The 11035-nt window shown below is 54.7% G+C and overlaps 1 protein-coding gene across 1 annotated transcript; it reads left to right on the top strand.

Annotated features, from left to right (window-relative positions):
* The first annotated feature begins 2 nt into the window (after positions 1–2).
* Positions 3–9223, top strand: tbc1d25 (TBC1 domain family, member 25). The gene is made up of 7 exons (XM_056612291.1): positions 3–858; positions 1591–1700; positions 1898–2052; positions 2458–2654; positions 3292–3480; positions 5639–5914; positions 7562–9223. The coding sequence occupies exons 1-7, from the start codon at positions 814–816 to the stop codon at positions 9221–9223; spliced, it is 2634 nt and encodes an 877-aa protein (XP_056468266.1). The 5' UTR covers positions 3–813.
* Positions 9224–11035: the final 1812 nt, after the last annotated feature.

Genomic DNA, 11035 nt, shown 5'->3' with positions numbered 1-11035 from the left:
AATAGGCTATTAATGGAAAGATGCCAAAATCTTGTAATAGCATAGAACAAAGGATAATACATTTTGTTATTCTGAATGTCACTGCGTTTATTCAATTAATCAGAATATTTTTTATAAAATATTTAGTAGCCTCCAAGTGTTCCACATCTATTTAGTGAACAAATACTGTGAACTGTCCATTGTAAACCGCCTAACCACATTATTTTGTCACCTTCCAATTTAAATACTTAGGATTGTCAAATCAATAAAGATATGAAGGCTATCAATTATCCGCCATTTATATCAGTAGTTACACCTTTAAGTTAATGGCAAAAGTGGGGAACATTTGTATACAAGTGCATATTGGATACTGCTTAATAAATGTAGCTCTTAACATATGCATCAAACCCTTTCTTTCCACAGCCTCTTCTCACGTCTCCCAATGACGTAATGCTCTTTTACGTACTCAGCGTGCAGTTGGGAACGCTCCACACGTGATAACAGGAAGTAAAAGTCCCTCCCAATATTGTCCCATCTAAGGAGAAGATGATAAAAATCGCAGCTTGTGTTACTACTCTTTAATCAATTTATTTTATACTTAAATATTGCTATCTCAGTCATTAATAGGCGTTTCTGATCGCCACCAGAAGGAGAAACAACCGGAGAGCTTTTAATATGAAATCAACCCAACGACCGTAACAGGATGCAGACAAGACCGACCCTCGTCCTGAAAATATGATCTGCCGCATCCTTTCGTGTTGTTGATCACAATGTCGCCTTAATTACAAAAAACATTCAACACAGCGACTGTATTCAGAAGCGGGGACTCTGACAATGGAGGGCGAGGAAGAACGAGGGGTGGTGCGGGTGAAAGTCAAGGTAAAATATACGATATTGGGTTGTGTGTCAAGTTGCTGAGGGTAGTTCGACCGTCTGACGTCACCCAATGTTAACGTCGGCCTCTTTCTCGCCAGCTGTTTAGGAGGGAGGGGGGTGTCATGTCAAACTACTTTGATATAATAATTTCACTTAACCTTTCACAGCATTCATTCATTCATAAAGGCAGTCCGGTGTCTACTCCGCCAAAACGTTTGATCAGACCCTGATACTGTTCCAAATTGTACTAATTCGATATTTGCTATTCTGTGATCAGACCATATTGGCTTTAGATCCCAAACCAATGTACAATGGAAAGTAGCGGCCTCGCAATCGCACCATAGTGATGTCCATGTTGAAAGCTGCTTCAAATGCAATCAGATATAGAGTAGAAACGTGATAGTTGCTGCCTCTGATCGTTGCTCAGGCTTTGTTGTGAGCCTGGTTCGATGCAGCAGCAGTTCATTGGGTTTAAACCTTTCCCTGCCACGTAAATTCTGTGTTTTATTTATAAGTTTGGCCAAGGCGTTTCCTAACTTATTATTTGTTCAGAAGGAAGCCCCAAGTATATGACCAATACCGGTTCGCCAGGTATCATACAAACAATATAGATCACCAGGGGACCACAGAAAATATGTCCCTGCGAAATCGTGTTATTGTTGCGATTAGAGTTTATTATTATGATTTTGAACATCAGTAACGAATGCAAGGTTTATTGCCACTTGTTCTATTCAGAAATGTGACGGAGGACTTCCGGCGGAGTTTCGCACGTTCGCGGTGGATCCTCAAATTACATCACTGGAAGTGCTCCAGCACATCCTCATCCGAGCTTTCGACCTCAACGGGTGAGGGGTGGTGTGCGTGTGTGCTGTGCTGTGTGGGGGGGAGTATCTCTTTGTTTGTGGTTAACCAAAGTTTTGGCATTCCCCAATTACCAGAATATCTGTTCACAAATACTGAAGATGAACATTAAAAAAAAGAATCTCCAATAGCGATACTTTTTTCCCTCTAAATGTCAACGTGTTGTTGTTTTTTCAAACAGGAAGCAGAACTTTGGGATGAGTTACGTATCTCGGGATCGGAGCGGGGCGGAGATGCATCAGTGTCTGCTTTCCGACGGGGATTTAGACGCTGCCTTCGCCAGCGCAGCCAAACCCTACTTAGAGCTCAAGATCGACCTCAAGCCTTCAGAGGACAGTGAGTGGACCCCTCTGGTTACACTGACCTGGGTGGACTGACATTTACAAGCATTGTACAATGATGGATAAAAGCATCCACAAAATTCTATCATTTCTATCATCTATCATTTTTATATCATTGCACTGATGCACTTAATTACATTTTTACATTGAACAATGTGAAACCTACATATTGAATACATCTTTTAGTTTTATATATTTTGTTGTATTTAAGACTTTAAATGCACATTGTACATTTTATTCTCTCATTGTGAACCAAGTGCTGCTTTGTGAACGATGCATTCTTCTTCTTTTACCTTATCCTGACTATCTTACTGTGGGGGAGTTGATCTTAATGAAGCACAGGGAGGAGGCTTCGGGAGCGTCTCCCCCGGTTGTGCTGAACCTGACTGCCTCTCCTCAGGTCCTGTGATGGAGGAGTGGGACATCATCAGCCCTAAAGACGTGATTGGCTCAGAGCAGCTGATGGGGGACAGGGCGCGGGCCCTGGCCGCCACCGCCCTCCCCTTCACCCAGTCCCTTCTGGCCCAGGTGGTGGACGAGGTCCCGCACCCCGTCGGACACCTCTTCTACCAGCCGCTGTCGGCCGCGCTGACCCAGGTCGACACTCATGACTCTACTGAGCTGTTTAAAACCAACCCTTTGACCATCCATCCCCCTACGATCGGACCCTGTGTCGACGGGGAGTCGTGTTTATCCAGAGTGACTTACAGTGAACTCCCCCCGCTCTACCAACTGGTGGGGGTCCTGGGGGGGGCAGGGCCTCTGGCTCTAGGGGGGCCTCTAGGGGGGCTCTAGGGGGGCCTCTGGCTCTAGGGGGGCCTCTAGGGGGGGCTCTAGGGGGCCCTCTGGCTCTAGGGGGGCTCTGGCCTTAGGGGGGCCTCTGGCTCTAGGGGGGCCTCTAGGGGCCTCTGGCTCTAGGGGGCCTCTGGCTCTAGGGGCCTCTGGCTCTGGGGGCCTCTAGGGGGGCCCCTGGCTCTAGGGGGGCCTCTGGCTCTAGGGGGGCCTCTGGCTCTGGGGGCCTCTAGGGGGGCCCCTGGCTCTGGGGGCCTCCTGCAGGCCGTGGACCCTGTCCCGGGTGTTGTGTGTCCCTTGCGTTGTGCGTTGTGTGTCTCAGATGGGCAGGACCCTCTCCCGGGTGTTGTGTGTCCCTTACGTTGTGCGTTGTGTGTCTCAGATGGGCAGGACCCTCTCCCGGGTGTTGTGTGTCCCTTACGTTGTGCGTTGTGTGTCTCAGATGGGCAGGACCCTCTCCCGGGTGCAGCAGGCGCTGAGCTGGTCGTACGGCGAGGAGGTGAAGCCCTTCAAGCCGCCGCTGAGCGACGGCGAGTTCCACTGCTATCTCAACGGCCAGGGCCAGCTGACGCGCCCCGAAGACCTGCGGCTCCGCATCTACCACGGCGGCCTGGAGCCGTCGCTACGCAAGGTACGCCGCACCAGCAAAGGCACGCCGCAAGGCACGCCGCAAGGCACGCCTCAAGGCACGCCTCCAGGTCCACCGCAAGGCACGCCTCAAGGCACGCCTCCAGGTCCACCGCAAGGCACGCCGCAAGGCACGCCTCAAGGCACGCCTCCAGGTCCACCGCAAGCAGGGCTCCAGAGTGCGCCTAATTTGGGCGCACATGCGCCTAGAATTCGGGGTAGTGCGACCAAATATTTTATGTATCTGCTTTAATTATTATTATACATTTTTTTTACAGAGCAGTCTATTCATAATATTGTAATGACCATGGAAGAGGCAGTGAATGAAGTATTGATTAGACAGCGATTTATTAGATACCTAAAATAAACCGTTGGAACACGCAAGACCGGTAACAATAGCAACGCCGGTAAACAAACCCGTGAAGCCCAATCCAGGGGCCTGTACTACGAAGCTCGATTAGAGGGTTAGCGAGGTATGTTGAGCTGAAAGCCTGGGATAGCTGTACCATGAAAGTCGATCTCTTTAAGCGTCGCTGTGGCGACGCTCAATGGCGTAAATATCGACGGTGCAACCGGTGCAGCTGCCCGGTTGCCCCCCCCCGTCAACAACTCAGCGCAAGGCAGGCACGGTCCCCCCCCCCCCCCCCCACCAGTGCACCCAAGTAAAAAATTAGTCTGGAGCCCTGACCGCAAGGCATGCCTCAAGGCACGCCTCAAGGCACGCCTCAAGGCACGCCTCAAGGTCCACCACAAGGCACGCCTCAAGGCACGCCTCAAGGCACGCCTCTAGGCACGCCTCCAGGTCCACCGCAAGGAACGCCTCAAGGCACGCCACGAGGAACGCCTCGAGGTACGCCTCAAGGCCTGCCTCAAGGCACGCCTCCAGGTCCACCGCAAGGCACGCCTCAAGGCACCAGCGAGGTACGCCTCAAGGCATGCCTCAACGCCTGCCTCGAGGCACGCCTCGAGGTACGCCCGACCGGAGAGTCCAACCTCGAGTCAACGGGAACGCCGCCCGCCTTCCCAAAAGTACTTTCAGGAAATAAGGGTTCTATAATTGGATAATAATCTTTAATAATTCTTAGATTGTTGCTCACTGGTAACAAGGGGACAGTTCTGTAGCGCGTTAAGGTTGAACTGCCTAGAGTAGAACGGTTGTACAGAACATACAACGGATGTCCTGAGCCAGACCTGAACCGTCGGCCGCTCGGTGCTTCTCCGTTACCTCCCCTCTAGAAGCAGAAAGCAGACACTGTGATGCTTCAGAACACAGGCTGCAGACAGACCTGCACCCACCCTCATCCAGACTAGCTCCTAATCTTCTGGCGGTATCCGTTCTGAAAGAGGCGCTCTCCTTGTCAATCCCGTCTGCTCCAGCTCAGCTATACAGCTGATGGCTTCTCCTCAAACCCCTAAGAACAGGGTTACTGGTCTGGAGGTGGCTGCTCAACGTGTACCCCTAACCCCCCCAGGCGGTGAGGCGGTACCCCCTCAACGTGTACCCCTAACCCCCCCAGGTGGTGTGGCGGTACCTCCTCAACGTGTACCCCTAACCCCCCCCGGTGGTGTGGCGGTACCTCCTCAACGTGTACCCCTAACCCCCCCAGGTGGTGTAGCGGTACCCCCTCAACGTGTACCCCTAACCCCCCCCAGGTGGTGTGGCGGTACCTCCTCAACGTGTACCCCTAACCCCCCCAGGTGGTGTGGCGGTACCTCCTCAACGTGTACCCCTAACCCCCCCCCAGGTGGTGTGGCGGTACCCCCTCAACGTGTACCCCTAACCCCCCAGGTGGTGTGGCGGTACCTCCTCAACGTGTACCCCTAACCCCCCCCCAGGTGGTGTGGCGGTACCCCCTCAACGTGTACCCCTAACCCCCCCAGGTGGTGTGGCGGTACCTCCTCAACGTGTACCCCTAACCCCCCCCCCCCAGGTGGTGTGGCGATACCTCCTCAACGTGTACCCCTAACCCCCCCCCAGGTGGTGTGGCGGTACCTCCTCAACGTGTACCCCTAACCCCCCCAGGTGGTGTGGCGGTACCTCCTCAACGTGTACCCCTAACCCCCCCAGGTGGTGTGGAGGTACCTCCTCAACGTGTACCCCTAACCCCCCCCCAGGTGGTGTGGCGGTACCCCCTCAACGTGTACCCCTAACCCCCCCCCAGGTGGTGTGGCGGTACCTCCTTAACGTGTACCCCGACGGACTCAGCGGCCAGGAGCGGATGGACTACATGAAGCGTAAGACGCGGGAGTACGAGCAGCTGAAGGCGCAGTGGGGCGCGCGCCGGCGCTCAGAGGAGCTGGACTTCGTGCGCGGCAGCGTGCTGAAGGACGTGCTGCGCACGGACCGCACCCACCCCTACTACGCCGGCTCGGAGGACAGCCCCCACCTCACCGCGCTCACCGACCTGCTCACCACCTTCGCCATCACACACCCGCAGGTGGGGGGGGGGGGTCAGGGGGCGTGCTCAGGAGTGTGATAGTGTTGTGGTGTGATAGTGTTGTGGTGTGATAGTGTTGTGGTGTGATAGTGTTGTGGTGTGATAGTGTTGTGGTGTGATGGTGTTGTGGTGTGATGGTGTTGTGGTGTGATAGTGTTGTGGTGTGATGGTGTTGTGGTGTGATGGTGTGATGGTGTTGTGGTGTGATGGTGTGATGGTGTTGTGGTGTGATGGTGTTGTGGTGTGATGGTGTTGTGGTGTGATGGTGTTGTGGTGTGATAGTGTTGTGGTGTGATGGTGTTGTGGTGTGATGGTGTTGTGGTGTGATGGTGTTGTGGTGTGATGGTGTTGTGGTGTGATGGTGTTGTGGTGTGATGGTGTTGTGGTGTGATGGTGTTGTGGTGTGATGGTGTTGTGGTGTGATAGTGTTGTGGTGTGATAGTGTTGTGGTGTGATGGTGTTGTGGTGTGATGGTGTTGTGGTGTGATGGTGTTGTGGTGTGATGGTGGTGTGGTGTGATGGTGCTGTGGTGTGATAGTGTTGTGGTGTTGTGGTGTGATGGTGTTGTGGTGTGATGGTGTTGTGGTGTGATACTGTTGTGGTGTGATGGTGTTGTGGTGTGATAGTGTTGTGGTGTTGTGGTGTGATGGTGTTGTGGTGTGATGGTGTTGTGGTGTGATAGTGTTGTGGTGTGATAGTGTTGTGGTGTGATAGTGTTGTGGTGTGATAGTGTTGTGGTGTGATAGTGTTGTGGTGTGATGGTGTTGTGGTGTGATAGTGGTGTGATAGTGTTGTGGTGTGATAGTGTTGTGGTGTGATAGTGTTGTGGTGTGATAGTGTTGTGGTGTGATGGTGTTGTGGTGTGATGGTGTTGTGGTGGGATAGTGTTGTGGTGTGATGGTGTTGTGGTGTGATGGTGTTGTGGTGTGATGGTGTTGTGGTGTGATAGTGGTGTGATAGTGTTGTGGTGTGATGGTGTGATGGTGTTGTGGTGTGATGGTGTTGTGGTGTGATGGTGTTGTGGTGTGATGGTGTTGTGTGGTTGTGTTGTGCTCCCCTCTCTTTCTCCTGGTGTCACCCCGTTGTAACCCTGGTAACCTGGTTCCCCTCTCCTCCTCCTCCTGGTCCCATCCCGTTGTAACCCTGGTAACCTGGTTCCCCTCTCCTCATCCTGGTGTCACCCCGTTGTAACCCTGGTAACCTGGTTCCTCTCACCTCCTCCTCCTGGTGTCACCCCGTTGTAACCCTGGTAACCTGGTTCCCATCTCCTCATCCTGGTGTCACCCCGTTGTAACCCTGGTAACCTGGTTCCTCTCACCTCCTCCTCCTGGTTCCATCCCGTTGTAACCCTGGTAACCTGGTTCCCCTCTCCTCCTCATCCTGGTGTCACCCCGTTGTAACCCTGGTAACCTGGTTCCCCTCTCTTCATCCTCCTGGTCCCATCCCGTTGTAACCCTGGTAACCTGGTTCCCCTCTCCTCATCCTGGTGTCACCCCGTTGTAACCCTGGTAACCTGGTTCCCCTCTCCTCCTCCTCCTGGTTCCATCCCGTTGTAACCCTGGTAACCTGGTTCCCCTCTCCTCCTCATCCTGGTTCCATCCCGTTGTAACCCTGGTAACCTGGTTCCCCTCTCCTCCTCCGGGTCAGATCTCATACTGCCAGGGCATGAGCGACATCGCCTCGCCCATCCTGGCCGTCATGGACAACGAGGCGCACGCCTTCATCTGCTTCTGCGGCATCATGAAGCGGCTGGAGGGGAACTTCCGGCCCGACGGCCAGCTCATGTCCGTCAAGTTCCAGCACCTGAAGCTGCTGCTGCAGTACTCGGACCCCGAGTTCTACGCCTACCTGGTGTCGCGTGGCGCCGACGACCTCTTCTTCTGCTACCGCTGGCTGCTGCTGGAGCTGAAGCGGGAGTTCGCCTTCGACGACGCCCTCCGCATGCTGGAGGTCACCTGGAGCTCGCTGCCCCCTGACCCCCCCGAGACGGAGGCGGAGCTGGTCGGCCCGCCGCTGGAGCCGGAGGAGGCGGGCGAGGCGTGCGGCGAGGCGTGCGGCGAGGCGTGCGGCGAGGCGGGCGTGTCTCCCTCCTCCCCCCCCAGCCCCCGTCTCGGGGAGACGACGGGGCAGCGGCGGCGACACATGCTCCGCCCCTCCAGGGAGGAGCCGGAGGGCGGGAGGATGGAGTTTGAGGGAAAGCGACCCGGCGTGTGCGCGGGCGGGGTACAGGGCGGGGAGGGGGCGGGGGCGGGGGGGGGCGGGGCTTTGGAGGGGACCCCGTCCGCCCCTCCTCTTGAGAAGCAGCTGAGCTTCGGGGAGTTTAAGTACTACTGCGCTCGCAAACGGGACAGCTTCGACATGGAAGGCACCTCCATGATGGGGGACCGGCCCCTCGACCCCCTGACCTCTGACCCCGCGCCGGGCGCGCCCAGACGCCAGTCCACCCTGGACAGCGAGGACGACCCGGGGGAGAGGTCTCCGCTCATACAGAGCCTCGACCCCGACGCCAAGACGTCCAACAAGCGGACGGTGTCCTCCCACCGGCCGGCCCCCGGCGGCCCGTCTGGCAGGGAGCCCAGTGGTGGCCCGCCCGCGTCCGGGTCCCCGGACTCCCCCCCGCCCAAGTACACCTGCTCGGCTGACAGCGGAGGCTCCTCGCAAAGAACTCTAGCCTCCCCCGCCGGCGCCCCCCCCCCGCCCGCGGCCGCCACGCAGGCCTCTGCGTCGTCGCCGCCGCCCGGCCGCTCACTGCTCTCGTCGCCCATCCTGTCCTTCGCCAGGGGCCCCTCTTCACCGGGCGGCCGTCCCTTCGCCGGCACCCTGCCGCTGGCCGGCAGCCAGTCGCCCCCGTCCTGCAGGGGCCCGGCCCCCAGGCCCTGCTCGCTGCCCCCGCCCCAGGAGTTCGGTAAGGGCAACCCCTTCATGCTGTTCCTGTGCCTGTCCATCCTGCTGGAGCACCGCGACCACATCGTGAAGAACAGCCTGGACTACAACGAGCTGGCCATGCACTTTGACCGGCTGGTCCGGCGCCACCACCTGGGCCGCGTGCTGCAGCGCGCCAAGGCCCTGTTCGCCGACTACCTGCAGAGCGAGGTGTGGGACTCGGAGGAGGGCGACGAGGCCAGCTCTGACTCCCCCGTCACGGCCCACCCCCTCCGCTCCCCCTCCCCCTCCAGGCCCGTCAGCACCCCCCTGGCCACCCCCCCCGCCTCGTCCCCCAACTCCACCTACAACCTCTCCACCACCATCCCCTCCCCCCCCGCGGCCCCCTCCCCCACCGGGGCCGCCTCCCCCCTGCCCTCGTCCTGATCGTGCGGGGCCGGGACATTGGCATGGGATGCCTGGGATGGACCGGTTCAGACCGCCCCAGACCGCCTCAGAACGCTTCAGACCGTCTCAGACTGCTTCAGATCCCTCTGACTGTGTCAGACCGTCTCAGACTGCTTCAGACCGCTTCAGACCGCCTCAGACCGCTTCAGACCGCTTCAGACCGCCTCAGACTGCTTCTGATCCCTCAGACTGCTTCAGATCCCTCAGACTGCTTCAGACCGCCTCAGACTGCTTCAGACCGCCTCAGACTGCTTCAGACCGCCTCAGACTGCTTCAGACTGCTTCAGACCGCCTCAGACTGCTCGGACGGATCATCCTCTTTTCTACGGCTGGCCCTACTTCATCGGGCAGTTACTAGTTCACTTTGTTCAGTACAGACACTAGAGCTGATTTTATATGTGTTTAAGACGCTACTCATTGCATATTCATGTAGTCACGATTAATCCTTAGCATTTAAAAAGTTGTTCATTTTATTCTTTTTTTTCGCCGGAGGGAACTTAAGCGAGCTTTGATTGAAATTATGATTTAACGAACGCAAGCAGAAATTCAGAGGTGAGCCCTGTCACAGTGTGTGTGTGCGCGTGCGTGTGCGTGTGTGTATAAGGGGGTACATGGAGGATGTGCCCTGCCTGGGAGGACCTGATCAGACTAATTGGCAGATCATTTTTGTGAAGGCCTTTCATGCCGGTCTCTGCTGACGACCGGCAAATAGTTATGTCAATTCTGCACTTTCCTCTTTGTTTACAAGTTATGTTTTCCGAAAAGTGTCTTTACCAAATAACTTTAGTTATGCGATGGGACATAGGCTAGTAAGGTAAGGTACAGGTTAGGTGAACCCTATTGGATCTGCAACGGAACAAAGTGTCGGCCTAGTTCATTTCACGGACCTAGTTGTCAGCCTCAGTCATTATTTCTCTTCTATTTTCTGAAACTGTGGCCGGTGAGATCAGTGTTAAATCTGACTGTTGATCAATCTGTTGATCCATCCTCCACGGCGATATATCACAGTACCGAAAGTCCCCATTTGGTCAACTGAACAGAGGAGCTTTTTATTTTAAAGGGTTTCAGTTATTGTTTTATTATGTTACGCCGTTCATTTAACTTGACATGGACATGAGTCACAATGACCGTCATCAGAAAGTGTGGGCTGGGCAGTTTTTTCTTCAGTTTTAACTATTTTTAAACTTCTAGATATATAGATTACGTGACTTCACCTGATCAATGTGAAGGTGAAGGCTGGGGTGAAATCCTGGAAAAGCCAAGAGCAAGGAGGGCTTTCCTCCTGGCTTTGGTTTGATCTCGTATTCAACAACACAAACCAAACCATGCGGCCACACCCAACTCTGCTCGTGTTTATTGCTGTCAACAGCAGTCCTTCGTGTTCGGCTGGATTTGTACTTTATATTTAGGCAATTTGAATTGGTCCTCTTGTTTTGGGAATGTGCTTGTGATTGAAAATAACGAGCTAGCTTTGTGGTACTGAAGAACGCTGATTGGATTATGGTCTTCTCCAAGAGCTTTAGAACTTCCTATATCACTCACAGCCAACTGAACAGACGATCTTAGGTGCAGAAAGACATTGTCTAGTAGTTTTTGAAGGTCCATTGTGGGGAACGGATTACCTGAGCAAAGAACTAAAACTATAAGATAGATCTGCTGGTTTTGTGTTTCTTCTGTTTCCAGCAGTCTTGGAGAGATGGGTCGAACAACTTGCCTTTCCTAATATTTGCTTTAATTCACCATGTTTACGCTTTATTCCTGGAGACGGAAGAGGGGTTTGTTAGCGTTATC

This window comes from Gadus chalcogrammus, chromosome 16, assembly GCF_026213295.1.
Source record: "Gadus chalcogrammus isolate NIFS_2021 chromosome 16, NIFS_Gcha_1.0, whole genome shotgun sequence".
NCBI classification, from domain to species: Eukaryota; Metazoa; Chordata; class Actinopteri; order Gadiformes; family Gadidae; genus Gadus; species Gadus chalcogrammus.
Note: the sequence above shows the minus strand (reverse complement) of the source record. Positions and strands in the feature narration are given on the sequence as shown.